Below are 18615 nucleotides of genomic sequence, written 5' to 3'. Positions count from 1 at the left end.
GCTAACCAGCTTGGCTCCTGCCGGCAGCCCAGCCTCCTCGAGGTGATTATGAGGAAACAATCCCCTCTATGTGGCTTCAGACCCAACCTGTCCGGCCACTTTCTGCGAGATGGCAGAACCCGCCTGGCGGCTCGGGGCAGTCTCTGCCTCCTTTCTGCTCCTGGCTGGGAGAATCGAAAACCCGTCAAGCGGGTTTGGCCAAAATCCTGTCTTGTTGCCTGTGCAGGTTCACACCCCGCTCACTTCTCTCTCCCCGTGGAGAGCGTGGGGGGCTCCGCTCAGAGGTCGAGGGAGGTCGAGGCAGGGCCAGGAGCCATGTGAGTACCCGGGACCCCAGGGCCAGGCCACTCAAGCAGCCGGGTAGGCCGGGATCCCTGGCTGGGGCACTCACCAGGGAGGCTGGAGGCCCAGCTCGGGCTCTTGTGAGGAGAGCCGTGGGGGTTGGTGGGACTGGACGTCTTCCCTAAGGGGTGGCACAAGGCTGCTCCTGGTCCAGGGGCTTAGCAACAGAGAGAGCTCAGTGAGCGTTCCGGGCAGGAGCTGGGTTCGAAGAGGCCAGGCCTAGTCTGGCACCAGGGTCCAGGAAGTGTCTCTGGTCTGCTGAGGGGCTTGGGGCATCAGGGACAGGCTGGTGGCCTCACCCTCCACCCTGGGCCTGCCCTGCCCCGCCATCCAGGTTCACAAGAGGACAAGCGGGCGCAGCCACAGAGGTGAGGGTGGTGCAGGGGTGCAGCGTCCGCAGCTGGGCACCGAGCAGGGGACTCCTCTGCCGCTGTGTCTGTGGGGAAGCAGCCACAAAGGCGGGCCTTGCTCAACCCCCTCCCCCACGGGCCAGGCCTCAGGGAGCGAGCAGGCAGGGCAGGAGAGCAGCCCGGCCCACCTCCACCTCCGGGAGGGAGTCGGGTTGCAGGGCTGCTGTTACCTGAGCTGCCTGGACATCTCGGCTGGCTCCTCTGTGCATGTGTGCACACGAGTGCACGGGGTGGGGGGGCATGTGCGTGTGGGGTACACGAGTGCATGTGCACACACGACCTGCATGTGCAGCTGTCCCGGGGCCCCTGCGGCGGCTGTGTGCACAGCAGGGGAGGGTGGCTGTGGCAGCGCAGGCGGCTGCTCACTGGACCGTGCACCAGTGTGTGTTCCCCGAGTTAGGATGCTGCTGTCCATCCATGTGGGTGTGGGCATCACGCGTGTCACATGTCTGTCGTGGGTCCATGTGTCTGGAGGACATCAGAAACTGCCCTGGCAGAGACATGTCTCTAGACTTGCCCCCGCCCCCACCCTGAACTGGCCTGGGGAGTCACCAGGAGGCCCTGGCTGTGTCCTGGCTGTGTCCTTGCACGCTGGTGACTGTGGACAGATGACACCTCTGAGCCTCAGCTCCATCTACAAAGTGAGGGTTGCCGAAGCCATTCCATGGGCGAGTGTGAGGCAGCTCCACCCCCAGGCTGGCCCTGACTGCCTGTCCCTGATCTGGCCCTGGGGCACCCACCAGGTGCCCTGACAGCCCCCATGAGCCCGGGTCAGGACTCACCACTAACATCTGTTCTACAGTCAGAAACTGAGGCACGGCCAGACAAGCGACCTGGCCGAAGTCTCCATGGGAGAGGCTTTGCCCATTACCACAGAGGGTAGGAGGAGACTCTGCGGCCAATCCAGTCCAAATCTTGCTCCACCTGCTCATCTCTGATCTGCTTCAAGCCTCAGTGTCCAAACTTGTAGAATGAGACAATCAGTACTTCCTCTGAGGCCAGGTGGGCCCCGACCACATGCGTGTGCCCAGCCTAGCTAATGCAGTGGGTGCTCCACGGGGGCAGCCAGGAGGTGGACGGGGGCAGGGGAATCCCTTGGGGAGAAGTGGGTCAAGGTGCAGAGGGCACCGCTCTGAGCTTGGCTGCCTCAGCAAAACTGCAGATGGTTTCAGTGCCCATGCAAGTGGGAAAAAGCCTGGGCGTGGTGCTTGGCACAGAGCAGCATGTGATCAACAGCAGCCACTGCCACTGCCACTGCTACTGCCACTGCCACTGCTACTGCTGCGCCCGTCACCATTGCTCCTGGATAGGTGGGCAGTCAGTCAGATGGACACACAGACAGCCTAGGCCTCAGAGACAGAGGGTACCAGTGTCCAGCTCCGCACTCCTGCCCCAAAGGGCCTGCTGGGGGGCAGTGGCTGGGGTGAAGAGCAGCCGGCCCGGCAGATATCCTTGGAGCACTGGTGCCCAGGCAGCTTCTGTGGTTGAGTGCCCTGGGAGAGGCGGGGAGCCCGGTGATGCCCTGGATGCCGCCTGCTCAGACGCAGAGATGCTCAGGGGCCCGGCCTCCCAAAGGACAGGGCAAGAACAGGCATCACTGCGGGTTTTGCCACTTGGCCGGACAATGCCCAGTCCTGCCGGGGCCACGGCTGGGCCTGTGATTCCCTGGCCTGTGTGTGGGAGGCAGGTGGCATCTCTCCTGGGCGCAGCCACAGAGATGCCGTGAGCCCAGTGGAGTCCATAGTGAGCGGCCGTCCGAGGATGCGTGTCGTCACTGTCAGCCGGACCTCCGCCCTGCGTGTGGGGAGGGCTGCTTCCTCCTGCACAAGGCCTTTGTGGCAATGGGATTTGACCTTGTCCAAGCGCAGAGTGTCCTGCTGTTAGCACTGCTGGACACCCGGGGTCCCACATGAGGGAGGCACAGGTGAACTCGGGGTCTCCCTCTGCTGCTCACTGAGCACCCCCGTCTACGGAGCTCCTGGGCGCACAGGCACCACCTGTAAGGAGCTTCTAAGCAGCCTGATACAGGGGTGGGGTGCCTTCACTCCCAGGTGAGGAGACAGGCTCAGAGAGGAAAAGCAACTTGCCCAAGGTGGCATAGAGACCAGAGACAGGTCCGAGAGCCCCACCAGGGCTGTCGACTGGGAAGCCCACACCTTTACCCTCTGCCCAGACTGACTCTCCAGCCAGCACCCTTCAGGAATGCGACCCCTGCCCCACCCCAGCCAGCTCAGCGGGCGGTGGGGGGTGTACCCTCTGTGCTGGGGCTCTGAGAACCCGTGAGGGTGGATTAACAACAGCAAACCTCTGCCCGCTCTGAGTGGCCACTCCAGATGGCCCTAGGAGGGTGGGTGGAGACCCTAGGAGGGCAGGTGGGGGCTCTGGGGACTTCAGAGGGAGGTGGGAGTCCTGAGGGACAGGCAGGGCCCACAGTGCATGTCCACTCCCTGGGTGAGGACATGAGGTGGAAGGTGGTCTGCCAGCCTAATTAGGCTCCCCATGGAGGGCTCTCCTGGGTCCTGGCTGGGGGATAAGAGGCACCAGTTTATTGGATGGGCTCTGTTCCATACTGGTGAGAGCAGCACGTCGCCTCTTGGTTTTAAGGAGTAGTCCCTGGAAGGCAAAGGTGCTGGCACCAGTAGCACCTCACCGCAGGAGGCGGAGGTGCGGACCTGGGCTAGCCAAAGCCCAGCCCGGCTCTCACTAGCTTTGACTGTGGGCAAGACCCTACCTCTGGATCATGTTCTCAGTGGCAAATGGAGCAGAGGGCAAGGCATGGTGGGGTGAGGGTGGTGTCGAGGGGGACAGCCATGCACCCCTCACACCTATCCCTCCCATGGCCCAGCTGTGAGCCGCAGGTGGGACAGCGGCTCACTAGCCTGCCCTCCCTTTCCCTCACTCCTTCCAGGGGGCTCAGCACCTGCAGAGACCCTCCAGCCTGGACTCCCAGAGTGGGAGGGCTGGGAGTGGGAGGAGTGGCTGAGGGTTACCCTGGACCAGAGCCCAGCTGTCTCACCCCAGCCCTGTGAAGCCCCCCAAGAGTCTCAGCCCAGCCCCTCCCCACCTCGGCAGGCTTGCTCCCCCATCACAGTCCCACTGCAGCCCCCACCCAGGCCTGGAGGAGACCCTCCCTCCGAGTTCCCCCGGCCTCAGCACCTCTAGCTGCCCTTGGCAAGCCCAACAAACCCCAAGAAGGCTGACTCGGGAAGAAAAAGTCAGCCCCACTGACTCCCCTGCTCACCCCCGGCACAAGGCTTCGGGCGCAGGTCTGGGTGAATTTCTACCATCCCGGTTCATTTCTTCTCCCCAAAAGCATCAGGGCTTGCAACTTCCCTCCATCTCCCATCCCTTCCCCGGAGTTCTCCAGCACTCTAGGAGGGTAGAAGCTGGGACTGGGGCTGTCCCAGAGGCGCTGGAGCCTGGGAGACTGATCCTGGCCACTTTGCATCTCTGTCACCTGCTCACCCTGAGGGAAGTCCCCCCAGCCCCAGGCACTGTCACTTACCGGGCCCAGTGACCTTGCCCAGGCCCACCCCAACTCTGGGCCTCTGGGAAACAAGGGTCCCCAGCAGGATGCACCCTACAGCGATTCCAGACGCCCACCAGCCCTGCTCCGGGCATGTGTCTGGGCCGTTCCCTGCCCAGTGGGATGGGGACTCTTTCTGCAGTCCTTTGGGGGCCTTGAGGGTGGCAGCCAGGCGGGGCCTGCAGGTGGTTTGGGGCACAGAAAGGATCCTGTGAGTGGGAAGCACAGCAGAGGCACAGTCCCGGCCTCTGTAGCACGGTGACCTCACTGGGAAGGAAGCCCACCTCTCCTGTGCAGACCTCTCCCAGGCCCACAGGTACCATGGGCTCCATCGGGCGGCTCCTTTATGGGCGTCGACCCAGCCCACATGGCAGGTGCTGGGGGCCAGGGAAGAGCAGCCTGTTGGGCGGGTCCGGGTGGAATTTCAGGAACTGCAGCTCAGCCCCCTCCTGGCCCTCCTCAGCTGCTTGAGCCTAGGGAGGCCCGGCTCTGACATCTTCCTCCCGGGGGCCCCTTGGCCAGGAAAAGCCAGTGCAGCTGGTGCACCAGAGCCATGGGGAAGATGCCTCAGTCCACACAGGCAGAGCACGCAGGACCCACAGCCCCAGGAGCCAGGCACAACCCAGATCCCACTTCCCACTGGGTGACTGAGACGGGAGGTTTGAGCTGTTTGAGCCTCAGTTTCCCATCTGGAGCGGGGTCTTCGTGGTGTGGTCAAGATTCCATGGGCTGTCGGGAAGGTCTCAGTGTGTATAGAGTTTGGGAAACGGGGGTCAGAACCACTGATGCTGGCCACGTGACCTACTTCCGGCAGGCTCCATGCTGTCCCCACCTCTGGAGCTCAACGTCCTGTTGGCCCCCTTCACCGGCAAAGACATCCCTCCCAGGGAGCTATGGCTCCCTCCCAGCCTCCCACCAGGAAAGCTCCAAGTCTTCCTGGTCCCAGATCCCTCACCCACCCAACACAGAGCCGCCAACTGTCACCCCCACTCCCTCCGAGGGTGGCTGAGGTCCCAAAGCTCAGGCGGGTCTGTGGACTCGCTCAGGCGAGTCTCTGGAGTCCAGCATCCTGATGCTCCGCCTTCCATGCAACCCCACCAGCCCTGTCAGGGGCCCCTGGGGACGCTGTGGCCACCCCCAAACAGGGGCCACATTCTGTCCCACACCCCTCGCTGCCCCACCAGGCTCAGCACTAACACGCTTGACCACAGGTGCAAGGGCTCGGCGGGAATTAGGAGAGTCTCCTTCCAAGGGGCTCCAGTCACCATCCCCACCCCAGGCCCCGTGACTTCTCTCGGGGTCCCAAGGCCTGCCACCCTGAGTCACAGGCACCCCCAGCCTCAGCCCCAAAGACACCCACCACCCAACTTCCAGGGCCCCAGGGCAAGTGCCTCTTTCTGTGTTCAATGCACCCTCAAGTCTGTCTCGGGTGGTTTGGCCACGCTGGGATGGGCGTGGGGCCGGGTGGCCGCCACACTGGGATGGGCATGGGGCCGGGTGGCCGCCACACCGGGGTGGGCATGGGGCCGGGTGGCCGCCACACCGGGGTGGGCATGGGGCCGGGTGGCCGCCACACCGGGATGGGCATGGGGCCGGGTGGCCGCCACACCGGGGTGGGCGTGGGGCCGGGTGGCCGCCACACCGGGATGGGCGTGGGGCTGGGTGGCCGCCACACCGGGGTGGGCGTGGGGCTGGGTGGCCGCCATTCCACCCATCACGGGATGGGGTTTGGGGGTCCCGTTTGGGACGGTTCTGTAGAATGCTGCCGCGGAGAGGACCCTCATGTGGGCGTCTGCAGGCTGACCTTTGAAAACCCAGATGCAACCGTGGCTGCTCCCCTCTGTGGTCCACTTGGGCTGGGCTGGCCGTTGCGAGGCCTTGGGTATGGCCTCCAGCCACAAGCCCAAAGTTGGATTTTGAGCAGAGTAGTGCGCATCTGAGCAGAGACCAGAGCTTCCCAGGGATGGTCACCCTGGAGAGTGGTTCTGGAGGAGATGCGGGGAGGCAGGGGGTTCAGGGGAGTTTGAGGGGGAGGCCAGGCAGGGAGGAGGCCGACACAGTTGTTCAGGTGATGCACCAGTGGTTCCACGGTAGGTTGGGCGTGCACACACACAGCACACACACACAGGGCAAAAACACATGCACACCAGCTCGGGCGTGAACACACAGCACACACACACATGCACACTGGCTCAGGCATGCACACACATAGCATGCACGCATGCACACTCGTTCGGGTGTGCACACACACGGTACACATACATGCACACTGGCTATCATACACACACACGGCACACACATGCACACTCATTCGGGCGTGCACACACATGCACACTTGCATCCAGAACATGTCAAGGCACTGAGGTGCCAGGAGTAGGTAGTGGCTCCTACCCCTTCCTGGAACCCTCCAGCCTCTGCGTGTGGGAGCTGCTTCTGGGTAGAGGGGGCTGCTGTGGCTGTGTGTGTTTCTGTGTACCTGCAACTGCGTGTGTAGCCGTGTCTCTATGTCTGCACAGATTTGCGTCAGCACGTAACCATGTCTATGTATCTCTGTGTGTTGTGTGTGGGCATCTCTGTCTGTGTACATATGTGTTGTATGTGTGTGTCTGTAGGTGTGTGCATGTGTGTTGTGTGTATACATGCTTTGTGTGTGTGCATGTCTGTTGGTGCATGTGTGCTGTGTGTGTACATGCTCTGTGTGTCTTTTGCATGTGTGTGCATGTGTGTTGTGTGTACATGCTATCTGTGTGTGTATGTGTGTGTGTGTGCCTATGTGACAAGATTGAAGCTGCCACAGCATTGGAGGCGGGCAGAGATCCCAGGAGGGAACTGAATACAAGGGCTCCGGTGAAAGGGAAGGAGCCGCTGTGACCGTAGTGTTGGGGCTGGAGTGTGTACAGTGGCATGGTCAGGTCTGAGGGGCTCTTGCCGGTGAGGTCTGACTCCCAGCGTCACATCTGGACAGGTGCCACTGGCACCATCCAGCTCTCACCAGGTTTCCCTGTCCCTCCATTGAGGTCCAGAGGCAGGGCTTATGTGGGGACAGGCCAGGCACTGATGGGCTGGATACCTGGGGAGAACGGGGCGGCTCAGAGGGGCCGGCACTCACCCCTAGATGCCCCCTGGCCCCTCCATCCCCTCCGGCACAGCAGCCAGCACCCTGCCCTCTGGCTCCCGTCCACATATGTGTGGGAGGAAGCCACACAATGTACTATCTCTGCGCCTGCCCGTGGGGTTCCAGAGCCTCCAGCCCACCTCCCATGAGTGGCCCTACCACATGACGTGGGGTCTGCTCCACATAGACGCAAGGAGTCCCAATCCTCTCCTGGACTCCACAGCCCACAAGCGCTTCCTGAGCAGATCCTGTCCCCTCTTCCTCCTCTTCAGGATGGACACAGAGGGGCTGTAGAGGCTGCAAGCATCTCCACAACCCCCGTGCAGAGGGGCCTGGGCCAGGGCCACAGGGAGCCATGGAGAGCTTCACGGAGTCACTGAACAGGCTGAAGGAGATCCACGAGAAGGAAGTCCTGGGTGAGGGGCCAGGGACAGATGCCGCAGCCCTCACCTAAGGGCCGGGGCAGGCCAGGGTGCACCCATGATCACCTCCAATTCCCAACAAGTCAGGGGACGGACCCTGTCTTTTCAGCCCAGGCAGGGGAGTCCTGACCCAAGTCCTGACCCAAGTCCTGACCCAGAGCGACAAAGTGGACAGACGCCCTGCCTGGGCCCCGCAAGTGCTGACCTCAAGCTGGGATGTCCTCGAGCCACTCCCAGAGTGTGGCCCCAAGGGGGAGGGGCACTTTCAAGGGTTGCCACCAACACCTCATGGCCACCTGCCACCCGCAGGCTGCATGCTGCCCATGCTTTGTTCGCCCATGGGGCTGGCCATGTGGCAGAAAGAAGAGCCCACTCTGGCCGGCCTGCTGAGCTCACCACAGCAGGGACAGCCTCTTCCAGAAACAGGAGCTTATGGCTCTCTGGACCCATGCAGAACATGTCAAGGCACTGAGATGCAACTCTTCTCTTCCTTCTAGGATACACCCTAGGCCCCACCCCTGTCCACTTCCCCCACCAGGGACAGGGCCGAAGCCCCCCCACCACCCCCAGTCCAGTCCCAGAGCCAGCACCTTCCCCTGGTCCTTCCACTGAGCACCCGTGCCCACCTGGAGGTCCAAGGACCTGGCTGTCTCCCAGGCAACCCAGAGAGGTGGGGCTGCTGGGGTTAGCCAGGCCCAGGCTGGATCCCAAGATATGGCAAGGAGGAGGTCTGATGGGGTCTGCCCCAAAAGCTCATCTTATTTCAACACTAGCTATGACACACACACACACACACACACACACACACAAAATGGCCCTCTGGTCCCTCTGCCTTTCACAGGTGGCTGGTCACTTGCGGCACCGGGGTCCCTGCTCACCCCCAGACACCCCCAGACAGATGCCAGAGGCAGAGACCCCAGGGGAAGCGACAGATACTGGGCCAAGACCACCAAGGCTCAGGCAGCCCTGGGCCTAGGCACAGACAGGGGCCCGCCTGGCAGGGCTCCCCCAGGGGGTGCAGGGGACGAGAGTGCCACATTGCAGCTCTGCCCAGACCCCGTGGTAGGGAGGCTGCAGGAAAAGCAGCAGCTGGGCCTGACTGCCCCCACTTGCCCCTCTGCTCACTCCCCCAGGCCTGCAGAACAAGCTTCTGGAACTGAACTCAGAGAGGTGCCGGTGAGTCAGGCCAAGCAGGGCCCCTCTCCGCAGGGCCACACTGGCCATTTCATCCCCCTGAAGCTCCGGTGTGCCACCATCCTATGGTGCAGAGGGGAAACTGAGGCTCAGTGTGGAGGCAGGGGGGAGTCACTCGTCCAAGGTCACATGGTGAGCAGGACTTGAACCCAGGTGCGTTGGCCTCCCAGGGGCGGGGCAAGCCCTTTACTCAGGGTGTCTCCCACCCCAGGATCATGATCAGAATATCAACAGTACGTTCGTGGTGAGCTGGGGTCGTGTCTGGTCATACGCTGGCAGGCAGGCAGGCTCCCTGCGTTCCGGGCTTATAGACCTGGCTGTGGCTCTGCCTGCACCATGGCGCTAAAGTGGTGCGTGGACAAGACAGACGTCACAGAGGGGCGTGCAGATGATTGGGGGGGCGCCGGGTTAGGCGTTGCCCCACAGGGCCCACTTCAAGGGCAAGTCCCCACAGTGAGGGGCACTGAGCAGGATCCAGCCCCAGACCAAGGCTGCAGGTGCCAAATGGCACTGGCCCCCCAGGCTGGATGGTGGGGACAGCGTGTGTCTTCCTGGATGGAACAGGACCCCACCTTAGCTGTTTCCCGCCACAGGGACGCCCAGAGGATCGAGGAGCTCTTTGCCAAGAACCACCAGCTCCGGGAACAGCAGAAGACACTGAAGGAGAACCTTCGGGTGCTGGAAAACAGGTGGGCCTGGGAGGACACCTCGCAGCACGGCCAGGACCGGTGGGCTCAGGGGAGGGGGAGATGACAGGGCTCCTCGGAGAACAAGTTTGGGAAAGTGCAGGACAAACTGAACCAGGAAGGTTTCTCCACTGCAGGACATCTCAGAGCCTTAAGTAAACTGCATTTTCAAGATTTCTCCCCAAACTCAGTGAAACATGGGACCCCTAGCCCACGGGGTGGGAAGAGGCCTGGGGCTGTACGGAATAGTTTGGGAAGGGCAGGGGCACTTCCGGGCAGTGGGGTGGTGGGTCCCAGGCCCTCTGGCTTCCATGCCATCCCTCAGACTCCCTGTGTCCCCATCCCTGCAGGCTGCGGGCCGGCCTGTGCGACCGCTGCTTGGTCACCCAGGAGCTGGCCAGGAAGCGGCAGCAGGAGTTTCAGAGCTCCCACCTGCAGAACCTACAGCACATCTTCATCCTCAGTGAGCCCCACCCGCCAGACAGCCGGGGTCCTCTCCCACGGGGCCAGGCGACCCCAGGGCCTGTTCAGTCCATGTGGGGGTGTGGGGAAAGGAGGCAGGGCGATCGGCCCCACACCACTGGGGGAACCTCACAACCCAATCTACAGACACACACACAGTCCCCAGCTGGCGCTGGTGTGGCCCTCCCTCAACACAGCCTCCCTCCCCTGCGCTGGGGGCATCCCTGCCCCCACAGGGCGTGACCTTTTTCCTGTGATGCGGAAGGTCCTGCAGTCCTGAGGCTCCGTGGCCCTCCTGATGACCAAGGGCGAGCCCCCTTCCCTCGAGGCCGGCACGGCTCATTCAGCGGCATCCAATCAGCCACGCACGCAGCAGCATCCACGGCGCACCTGCTGCCTGCCAGGCCCTGGGCTACGTGCTGGGGGCACTGCTGAGGGGCTTCCCTGGTGCTGTGATGACCCCACACCAGCCCCTGTCCCCCCCAACCCCTGCCTGCTTTGCTAATCAGTGCCTTTTGCAGCCAACGAGATGAACGGGCTGAAGGAAGAGAACGAGACTTTGAAGGAGGAGGTGAAGCGGCTTCGGGGCCTGGGGTGCGTGAGAAGGAGTCCCAGGGCTCAGACACCCCATTCCCCAGCAGACCCTGAGCAGTGCTCGGCACACGTCCCTGGGGGAACCACCCATGGGGGGCTCTCAGGCAGTGTCGGGACCGCTGCGTCCCCTGGGGTCACCCAGGAGTGGGCCCGGCTTTTCTGATCTTCTCTTGGGATGTTACTCTCCCTCACCCTCCCTGTCTTTCCCTCCCCTCCAGAGATAGACCCAAGCCCCCGGCCAAGGAGGGCACCTCAGACCCCCCCTCACCCCTGCTGCTCCCCTCCCCTGGTGGCTGGAAGGCCATCACAGAGAAGCCACCAGGAGGCCATGAGGAGGCTGAGGAAGACCACCAGGGAGCGGGCCTACAGGGAGAAGGTACTGTGGGGACCGGGTGAGGCTGAGAGGCTGGGCCCCTGCAGGACCAGGGATCCTCCCACTGGGGCTGAGCCGCCGCCCCTCTGGGCACCTCCCAAGCTCCCACCCCTGGCTTCTCCTCCCACAGAAAAGCCAGCAGGGCACAGGGCATCTCCAGTGGCCAAAATCTCACCAGGGACCACCCTGCCTGAGTCGTGGGCCCCAGACATGGTAAGTGCAGGGACCTGGAGCCCACCATGCGCAGCTGGGCCAGTGCAGGCAGGAGGCTGGAGGCAGCTGCACCTGCAGTATGCCAGCCTCTCATGCACCTCACCCCAAATGTGCCCCTCCTTCGTCCCGGGCAGGAGCCACTGTGCTCCATTTGGTGTGGGTGGGGGCGCAGCCCTGAGTGGGTGGGTCTGGCAGTGAGCAGGGGCAGAGTGGGAGCAGCCCAGGGCAGGCAGCAGAGGCCACAGCAGAGGTCACACATGCCCCTGCCCAGGCTGACCCACCCATCCTCACAGAGCCCCCAGCGCATCTCCAACCAGCTGCACGGGACCATCGCCGTGGTACGGCCTGGGTCCCAGGCTTGCCCTGCTGACCGTGGCCCCACCAATGGGACGCCCCCACCGCTGCCCGCCAGGAGCAGCCCACCCAGCCCAGCGTATGAGCGCGGCCTCTCTCTGGACAGGTGCCCGCCTGCCCCACCCCTATCCAGAGCAGCCTCAGACAAGCTCCTCTCTCACCCTGGTCCCAGGGTAGTCCCTCTGATTATCCCTCACAGCCCCTGACCTTCTCTGGCTTGACTTTTTCTGGGCACCCAGCCTGGAGCAAAGATCCCAGGTGGACAACTCCGGAGTGGCCAGGTGTGGGGCGTGGGGGCAGGGGACGGGGACATTGTGTGAGAACAAGTAGGGTGTGGAGGGTGGGCAGGTGGCTAGGACCCTCCAGGTGAGGAGCAGGGGGCTGATGTCTCCGCCAAAAAGACACGGAGGCCTCGGCATCTGGCCCTGCCTTGGAGCCCAGATCACAGGCCACCTCTGGCCAGGTCCACACAGCATGGCCTCCAGAGCTGGGGGCTGAGCCTCCCCTCCCTCCACTGCCTGCCATGGGACCCATGCAGCTTGCTCCACCTCTCTGGACCTCAGTTTCCTCACCTGTGGAGTGGGTGCCTGTCGTCTCCTCCTCTCAGGGCTCACTGGGACGGTCACAGCTCAACGTAGCCATGGTCATTGGGCTTCTCCTCCCTCACAGCTTCCTGCGGGCCTCCCGGCCCTCTGCCATGACCCATGAGACCCTGAAGCACTCCCCGAAGATGGACCGGCTCTGCCTCCTAAACCGCCCCCTCTCCCTGCACCTTCGGAGCCCCCGCAGCAGCCCCCTGGCCCCTGCTGCAGCCCCCAGTGACCCCCGGCTCCAGGACCTGAAGGCCGGAGAAGCAGAGGCCTGGGAGGAGCCTATAGAACTGCTGGGGCTGCCCAATGCCCTGGCGGGCATGCAGGACCTTCGCCTGGAGGGGGCACTACACCTGCTCCTGGCCCAGCAGCAGCTGCGGGCTCGGGCCAGGGTAGGCAGTGTCAGGCCAAGGGGCCAGCCCACACCCAGGGAGATGCCGCCCTCCCCACCAGTCGGCTCAGACTCTGAGGGCCCTGAGAGTGAGGGGGCCAGGGCAGCTCTGGCCACAGCAGCAGGCCTGCCTGGAGGGCGGCACACACAGCCTGTAGGCCCAGGCCACGCCCAGAGGACGGAGGCTGCAGCAGCGAAGGACTGTGCCCCAGACAAGCCCCTGGACCTCTCGGAGTGGGGCCGGGCCCGGGGCCAGGACACTCCCAAGCCGGCCAGCCAGCATGGGTCACTCAGCCCTGCCACTGCCCACACTCCCAGCCCCGAGCCACCCACCCAGTCTGGACCCCTGACTCGCAGTCCCCAGGCACTCAGCAATGGCATCAAGGGGACCAGAGCACCAGAGCAGGAGGAGGCTCGCACTCCCGTGGTGAGGAGCCCGGCCCTGGCTCAGACCCTGTCCTCAGCCTCCACATCCCCCATCCCGGGCCAGCCTCCAGCCGGACCTCAGGCTGCTCTCTTCCCTCTGCCCACCAAGTTAGTTCCCAGGGAGAAAGCAAGGCTGCCTCATCCACGCTAGAAAGGGAAAGGCGGGCCCCCCCACCAGCTGCAGCCTCAAGAGGGGTCCCACCGGCCATCCAGGGCTGAGCTGGGGGCAGGGAAGTCTCCCAACTAAACTCCAGCCACCTGCTTGCCTCCCCCCAGGACCCCTCACGCCCACTTCCAGGGTCCCAGCTCAGCCTGTCCTCTCCAGGCAGGACAGGAGATGAAGACACAGGGAGGCCTCTGCCACCTCCCCACCCACCGCTGCCTCCCCACCCACCGCTGCCTCCCCACCCACCGCTGCCTCCCCACCCACCGCTGCCTGACCTGGACGGCCACTCAGGTACAGGGAGCACCTGGGGCCAGAGTCCAGCTGGGAGGGGTTTTCCCCAGGGGGAGAGAGGGTGGTGGTCAGTGACCACCGGGAAGAGGTGTCTCCAGGCCCAGCTCTGCCCTGCCGACCTGACAGGGCAACTCCAGGCTCCAGGGCTTGGCTCTTCCACCTGCAGCCACTGGAGGAAGCTGAGGGCCCGGCAGGAGCCTCTCTAACCACACTCAGTGAGGGGGAAAAGCACCTTAGCAATTAGGGTTGGCAAGCAGGCTGAGTACCCCATCACACAGCATCCAAGCCAGGGGCAGGCACCCCAGCTGATGGGGACACTGGGCCTGAGCCCAAACCCCAGTCTGCCTCCTGTCAGCAGGTGCCCTGGGGCAGGTCACTTGGCCTTCTGTGCCTCAGTTTCCCCATCTGCAGAGTTGTTTCCACCAATCCTAGTCTGGCAGGCTTGGGAGACTCCTGGGGCCACCAGCCTGGCCTGATCCTACACCCTGCTTCCTTCAGAGCCCAGCAAGGCTGAAGTGCTGAGACCAGAGTCCGACGAACTGGATGAGACAGACACCCCAGGCAGCGAGGTGGGTCCAGGCCACATACTCCGCAGGGCCAGGCCGGGAGGTGCTCCTCCTCCTGACCACACCCCCTTCTCCCCAGGCGGACCAGAGCACGACTGGGGAGGGGCCCGGGTGTATCTGCGCCCAGGAGCACGGGCAGGGTCTGCCACGGAAGAGGAAGCAGGCCTCGGAGCCCGGGGACAAAGGTACAGCCAGCATGGGGCAGGTGCAGAGAGGCGGGGCGGGGGTAGCCACAGCACCCACCTCTCCTCAGTGCCACCTCCCCTCCTGGCTGCCTGGAGAATGGTAGCCTCAGAATGATGGAGCCAAAAATGAACCTCAATCCTCCCCAAATGAACCCCACAGAGGAGGGCAGGGGCAGCCAGAGTGAGCCCTTCCTGTGTAGCCTCTGACTGTGTAGCCTGGTGTCAGGTCCTTCCAAATCTGAGCCCCAGTCTCCTCGCCTGTAAGGGGGCTGACATTAGGGATCGTAGAAGATTTCAGGGCGAGAAGGAGCCAGGGGATGGTCATTGTCCCCACCATCGTCCTGGGAGGAAGGGCATCCTGGTGCACAGGATAAGCCACTGACATGAGGAGCAGATCCCTCTTGTCCACCTGCAGATAGGGGCAGCGCAGAGGGCACAGCTCCAAGGGACATGGGGCACATTTGCTCCCCTGGGGAACTGCGGATGGCTCTCCAGTGTTTGCCAAGGGCAGTGTCCTTGGGCCCAGCTCCTCCCAGCAAAGCTGGCAGGAGCCTCGGCCCTGGTCCGAGGGTATCAGGACAACTTTTCACTTCCTGCTCTGGGCTCAATGGCAGCTCCAGCTGGGGTCCAGGAGCCCATGAGAGACTTTGAACACCTAATCATACGGCCCTGGTGTTTGTCCGGGCAGGGCCCACAGGCAGCAGGCAGGGCCCACAGGCAGCGGGCAAGGCCCACAGGCAGCAGGCAGGGCCCACAGGCAGCGGGCAGGTCCCACAGGCAGCGGGCAGGGTGGCGCTGCCACTACGTGCCACTGTTGCTGGCAGGCGGCCGCGGCCTGCATCTGCCCAGAGCGGCAGTGAAGATGAGCACGGCCCTTATTCGAGGCACTTCCTGCTGAGTGGGTGGACATGGCCCCGGGGGGTGCAGTCTGTGAGCCAGCACCCCCTTGTGCTCCTAGCTGAGCCGGGGCCAGGGACGCTGGCAGGGGTTCCTGAGAAACAGACATGGAGGTCAGTGAGAGCAGGTCCCTGCCCAGCATGGGCACAGCTCAGCGCCAAAGCCAGTGTCCTCGTGCCTGGCGCCCCGGGAGAGGGGGTGCAACTGTGGCTGTCTGTGAGCCTCACGACCCTGCCCAGCAGGTGGGATCATCACGGTTTGGCTGGTGCAGAAATGGAGGCTGAGAGGGGAGAGGTCACTTGCCCAAGGTCACAGGTCTGGGAGCTGGGTCAGGATCCAAACGTGACCCATTTACCTCAGAGCCTGAGCTCACTGTGCCCCAGAGACGGCCTGAGCCCAGCATCTCAGCAGGATCCCCATCCCCGAACCGTCTCAGGGACCAGGCGCCCCTCCCCTGCGGCCCCAGCCCGGGGGCAGGACCGCTGAGGCCCGCAGCCAGTTTCAGGCCAGCCACTATGGCCTGGCTCCCTCCAAGGTAGCAAGGGGGCCACTGGGGTCAGCGCCGTCTTCGGGGTCACACAATGGGGAGAGTGTCCACCCTCCACCCAGTTCTCAGGGTTCACCCTCAGATCAGGCTACTCCTGCTCTGGGCACTGGTTTCTGTAGGAACAAGGGTGGCCAGTAAACTTCCCCAAGCACCCAGCTCCCCACGCCCAGAGGAGACCCAGGAGGCCCTAGGTGAGAGCCAGTGTTGCCTCAAAGGAAGGCACGCAGCTCTGGCCTGACCTCCAACCACTTCCCATAGCCTCCAAAAAGCCATCCAGAGGGAGAAAGAAACTGACAGCCACTGAGAGCCCCGGGAGCCCAAGGGACGCCAAGGACGACAGTCCCTCCCCCAACAGCAGCCCCTCGGAGGAGACCTAGCCAGCCTGCACCGAACCCACAGTGAGCCCAGGGCGGCCCTCCACCTGCCCACCAGGGCCTGGAGAGGCCACACCACCCAACCAGCAGGCAGCCCCGCACAGCCAGTGGTGGGCACATCCTGGCCCACTTCAAGAAGGGCTAAAGGACCAAGAGGGGTCTCCGGCTGGCGATTCACCCTGTCTCCACCCACCTGGGAAATGCTCTGTGGCCCCTCCCACAGCCCAGCACCTGCTCCCTGGGGGGTGTGGGGACTGGAGGCAGGGTCACTCAGGCTCCAGCCCAGCCCCACCACTGCTGTGCACTGCAGCCCTTCCCACGCAGTGCCCATGCTCTGGGAGGCAACGGACCACTCGGACCCGCACCCCTGCCCACCAAGCTCCGAGCACAGTCTTGGACGCCCCCTCGTGGGCTCCCGGCAAACAGATGTCTGGCAGTGAGGGTGGAGGGAGGCGGTGGGCGGCAGCACCCTCGCAGATGGGGTCCCCTGAGTGATGGAGAATAAACACCTGAAGAATCATGCGTGTGTCTGGCAGGGCCGAGTTCAACTGGGCCTCCACCCGCCCGGGCCCCAGGACACCCCTGACTGTGCCAGGGACTGGGAGGTCACCCCCTTTCGGGAGAGCAGAATGAAACCAGCTCCTCTGCAGAGTCCGCAGCGGGAAGGGACCACGGCGCCCTCAGGGAAGTGCCTGGCAACGGCAGAGGGCGTGTGCACCTGCCCTTCCTCACTCGTCCCTGGCCTGGTAGCCACAGGGCAGCTCGCCAGGACTCCACCGGGAGCACTCAGGGCTGTCTGCTCCTCCAGGGAGGATGGGTATCAGTCCCTCCCATCTGAGGAGCTTCAGAAACAGATTCCTGGGCCCAACCCCGGATCCACTGAACCAGGACCTTGGCGGTGGGCCTGGAGTCTGTGTTTTAAGAAGCTCCCAGGGATAATTCTCCCTAAATGTGAAGTTTGAGAATTGCCCTTTCCAGGGCAGACACAATGGGCACTGACACCTCTGCTGGGCATCAGGGAGTGGTGGGCAAAGGAGCAATGGCACCAAGTCATGGCCAGTGTTGGGGGACGGGGAGGAGAGCAGGTGTCCCTGGGAGGTCAAGGCAGGTGGCACCTGCAACCCGAATGTGGGTTCTGAGTCATGAACAGGAGTGTGCTGAGTAGGCAAGGAGCTAGGATGTTCTGGGAAGTTTGCTGAAACCCCAACTCTAGAAAAATGGACAAGGATCAGGCAGAAAGGAAAGGTGGGGGCCATGGAGGGGTGTCAGGTCAAGGGGGAAACTAGGAAGTCAGCCCGAGGGCCAGGCCTGCAGTCGGGGATATCCAGACAGAGCACCGCGCTTGACACCTGCTCAGAGTTCAGGCTGAGAGCCAAGGAAAATCAGGAGTAAAACTCATCAGCAGGACCCTCTGCAGCCACAGCACCAAGGTGAGCTGGGCGTTTAAAACCACGCGTCACAGGGATGGCAGGACACAGGCCAACAACTGGGCTGGGTGAAGCCTGGGCCACACTGGAGTGCGGGCCTGGCTCAGGGGCACTGCCTCCCACCTGCAGCCTGTGGCTTGTCTGCCTGTTGGCCTGAGAGGCCAGAGGGACTGAATTACCAAGAGAGAAGCCCAGGTGTGTTAAAGGTTGCTTTAATTTCTCCAGAATCACATGAAACAAAAGCCGTGTGTTCCCTATGCACCACCTGCAGGCCAGGTTGGCTTCTGGCCACCCATCGCCACCCTGGGGAGGGGAGAAGCCTGGCAGTGGGAGCCTAGCAAGGGGGTTCAGCAGACCCAGGAAGAGACCCCTTTCCTGCCTCAGCATTCCTTCTGGTCCCTCAAAGTTCAGCACAGCCAATCGCCAGGGCCTGGCCCTGCAGCCAGCGTGGACAGCTGCCTCCTGCCTCCTGACCTCCACCCTCACTTGCCCCTTTCTGTTCTCATCTGACACCAGATTCTCTGCAAGCCGCTGATGTATGGCCCACCCACTGCTGTCAGGCCCCTCCTCCTGGTGACAGCCAGCAGGGATGGAGGGCCCACTGTGTGCCTGCCCCAGCCTCAGCACCTTACACTGTTGGTCGCACTCACTCCCCGCTCACGGGATCCCCCAGGCACATACAGTCAGCAGCCCATTCTGCGGATCCACAATCCGCAGCCGCCCCTCCGCCGTGCCACCCAGCCCCACATTCTCCCGGACAGGACAGCTGCCCACCTTCCCCTAGGCCTGGCATAGGCCTTGGGGGCCAACTTGGAAGGGCAGAGGGAAAGGAAGCGGAGGTGCTGTGTGCTGCATGAGCCCCAGTGGTGGCCTGTGAAGGCCCACAGGAGGGAGCAGGGCAGGTGGGAGGCAGGGAGGGGCCTGAAGGGCAGGGGCCCATGCTAGGGGTGGTGATGAAGACCCTGTCTTGACCGCTCACGCACTGTCTTGTTGACCATCATGCTGCCTCCCCACACACCAGGTGCTCCTAGGGCCAGCGCTGTGCCTGTGGGTCCCACCAGTTC

The 18615-nt window shown here is 63.5% G+C and overlaps 1 protein-coding gene across 4 annotated transcripts; it reads left to right on the top strand.

Annotated features, from left to right (window-relative positions):
- The first annotated feature begins 237 nt into the window (after nucleotides 1-237).
- RBBP8NL (RBBP8 N-terminal like) lies at nucleotides 238-16644 on the top strand. Of its 4 annotated transcripts, none has more exons than XR_012418435.1 (14): nucleotides 238-317; nucleotides 7666-7809; nucleotides 8949-8991; nucleotides 9603-9698; nucleotides 10046-10158; nucleotides 10679-10751; nucleotides 10970-11127; nucleotides 11255-11337; nucleotides 11631-11797; nucleotides 12361-13099; nucleotides 13424-13555; nucleotides 14054-14124; nucleotides 14201-14306; nucleotides 16009-16644. XR_012418435.1 is itself a non-coding variant. In XM_015430050.3 (14 exons), the coding sequence occupies exons 2-14, from the start codon at nucleotides 7749-7751 to the stop codon at nucleotides 16125-16127; spliced, it is 2010 nt and encodes a 669-aa protein (XP_015285536.3). In that variant the 5' UTR covers nucleotides 238-317; nucleotides 7666-7748; the 3' UTR covers nucleotides 16128-16644. The 4 variants fall into 4 exon arrangements, 2 of the variants coding, with proteins under 2 accessions (XP_015285536.3, XP_045219197.2); XM_015430050.3 differs by having other exon boundaries at nucleotides 13375-13555; XR_012418434.1 differs by lacking the exons at nucleotides 238-317; nucleotides 7666-7809; nucleotides 8949-8991 and having other exon boundaries at nucleotides 9230-9698.
- Nucleotides 16645-18615: the final 1971 nt, after the last annotated feature.

The sequence above is a fragment of the Macaca fascicularis genome, chromosome 10, assembly GCF_037993035.2.
Source record: "Macaca fascicularis isolate 582-1 chromosome 10, T2T-MFA8v1.1".
Classification (NCBI taxonomy): domain Eukaryota; kingdom Metazoa; phylum Chordata; class Mammalia; order Primates; family Cercopithecidae; genus Macaca; species Macaca fascicularis.
The sequence above is the reverse complement of the archived record's forward strand: the minus strand, read 5'-3'. Positions and strand labels throughout refer to the sequence as shown.